The sequence below is a fragment of the Zeus faber genome (assembly GCF_960531495.2).
Source record: "Zeus faber genome assembly, chromosome: 4".
Lineage (NCBI taxonomy): Eukaryota > Metazoa > Chordata > Actinopteri > Zeiformes > Zeidae > Zeus > Zeus faber.
The window spans coordinates 35,035,615-35,038,114 of NC_137191.1; the positions used below are offsets into that span (position 1 = coordinate 35,035,615).

General features: G+C 56.0%; 1 protein-coding gene across 1 annotated transcript in view; it reads left to right on the forward strand.

Moving 5' to 3' along the window:
* Positions 1-2,500, forward strand: part of slit1b (slit homolog 1b) — a gene marked incomplete at both ends in the record, with an annotated part of 51,889 nt that overhangs the window by 36,483 nt on the left and 12,906 nt on the right. Inside the window, one exon of the mRNA XM_079999569.1 lies at positions 2,302-2,465. Within this exon, the coding sequence (XP_079855695.1) occupies positions 2,302-2,465 (164 nt within the window). The remainder of the gene's footprint in view (positions 1-2,301; positions 2,466-2,500) is intronic.

Sequence of the window (2,500 nt, forward strand, 5' to 3'; positions counted from 1 at the left end):
GAGCAGTTACTTGGTGGACAAAGCCTCCTATAACCACCTCCATCTATTACTACTCACGGTGACGCTCGTCATTCCAGCGTCACACCCTGGGACACGCCCCCTCACTCTCAGGTTTCTGTTACTTTTTACTTTTCCCGCCGTGGGAGAATGAAAGTGAAGACGTCCGACGTGGGAGACGTAGGATCCTCCGCAGCCTCGGCAACGTGTCTCGGTGGCCGGGCGCCTCTTGTTCCTCCCCCCTCGATGCCCCTGAGCCAATCAGCTGCCGGCGGCGAGCGGTCCCCCGCGGCGGCGAGCGGTCCTCCGCGGCGGACGCTGTGGCGCCGGCGCCTTGACTTGGAGGCGTGGAGGCCAGTCGGTCCGCCCGTCGCCCGCGCTCCGGGCCTCGCCCAGTCCTTCCGGAACTCCCAAATTTTGGGCAGCAGGGGGGGGCGGAGTCGAGGTGGCGAGGACGGAGGAGACACGCCCGCCTCGCTGGTAACGCACAGACGAGGACGGATCTCCTCCCTGTAGGACAGGGATTTTCATTCGACCAAAACGTCAAACGACTCTGCGTTGCTGGCGAGGGAGCTTCTTCTTTCGTCCAAACAGACGGCGATGACTTCATTCCTGTTCCCAAATCCACGTTTTACTCTTTGGGAAATGTCCAGTTTTAAGGTTGTATTCATAGCGCTTTAAAAGAAAACAAAAACAGCCTTTTCCAAAAACATACATCCCACTGCCCGTCGGAGTGTTTGCTCTCCCTTATTTATGGTTCATTTTGGGTCGAGGGCCTCGCACCACGGAGCGGCGCCGCAGCGGAGACAAGGCGGTCGGGATAATGGCAAGAGGAGCCGGGTTGCCACGGGAACGGACGGGCGCTCCAGTCCCGTTGATGCCTCCGTGGGATTGAAAAAAACCCATAAAAACATATAAGGATCAAATGAGACGTCCCCGTCGTGACAACCCACTCCGGGGCCTCCCTTCCTGCCCTGGACTCAAACATGTGGTGAAGCCGTCGTACGCTCAGCTGGAGGCCGGCAGCGTTTGGGTCGTGGTGCCTGGGTCTGTCTGTCTGTCTGTCTTTCTGCCCGTCCGTCTGTCTGCCTGTCTGGCGTCTGGTTGCCCCAATTCTCATTGTTTTCCATTTTTTTTTTGCACCTTTTATATGTTTATAAGCCTTCAGCAAGAAAATTAGTAAGTGGGAACGCTGGAATAGGGATTAGAATTCCACAGCCGCTGTGTCCGTCTTGGCAACCGACACTGAAGCAAAGCTCAGCAACTCGGCAACCGCTTCTTGGCGTTAGTGCCGGGAACTCTATCTAAATGTACAGGAAGAAATCTCTGTCCTGTGTGTCCGTCCATCCGTCTGAACGTCTGGCCGTCTGTCTGTCTGTCTGTCTGTGTGTCTGTCTGTCGTTCCGTCTGTCCGTCTGAGCATCTGTCCGTCGGTCTGTCCGTCTGTCTGTCTGAGCGTCTGTCCGTCTGTCTGTCTGTCTGTCTGTCTGTCTGTCTGTCTGTCTGTCTGTCTGTATGTCCTTTGATAAAGTGGATCCCATCCACTGGGTGTGTGTGTTGCTGGGGACCCAAGGACGTGCAGCCTGTGAGGAACGGCCATGTTTTCAAAGGGCACAATGCATCTATAAAGAACCATCGCATTGGATCTTTCAACGGGCTGAGGTTACCCAGTCACCCAGTCACCCAGTTGCCCAGTTGTCAAGGTTGCCCAGGTTGCCCAGGTTGCCCAGGTTGCCCAGGTTGCCCAGGTTACCCAGCTGCCCATTTGCTTCAGAATAGTTGAGATAAACTTTGCCATGACACTGCTCTGGAGAGTTTTTCTTTCTATTTGAATCGCTGCTTCAGAGACCTGCGGCCTTGAGGAGAGTGTGTGTGTGTGTGTGTGTGTGTGTGTGTGTGTGTGTGTGTGTGTGTCTGTGTGTGTGTGTGTGTGTGTGTGTGTGTGTGTGTGTGTGTGTGTGTGTGTGTGAGTGTGTGTGTGTGTGTGTGTGTGTGTGCATGCGCGTGCGTGTCCATTGTCCGTCCATTGATTGGTTCTATCCTTCATACGTCTTCCTCTCTCTTTCTATACATCCCTTTGTCTCTCTCTCCCTGTCTCTCTCTCTCCCCATCTGTCTCCCTGTCCGTCTCCCTCTCTCCCTCTCTCTACCTGTCCACCTCTCTGCTTGCCTGTCTGTCTTCCTGTTTCTCTCTTTTCCTGTCTCTGTCTCTCTCTGCATGTTTCTCTCTCTCTCTCTCTCTCTCTCTCTCTCTACCTGTCTCCCTGCCCCCCTGTCTCTCTCTTCCCACCCCTCTGTCTGTCAGGGCGGTGGGCTCCAACCCTCTGTACTGTGACTGCCGGCTGCGCTGGCTGTCAGACTGGGTGAAGAGCGGCTACAAGGAGCCGGGCATCGCTCGCTGTGCTGGGCCCCCCGGCCTGGTGGGCAAGCTGCTGCTGACCACGCCCGCCGACAAGTTCCAGTGTCTGGGTACGGGGCCGCAGGGGCCCAGGCTATAGCAGGGT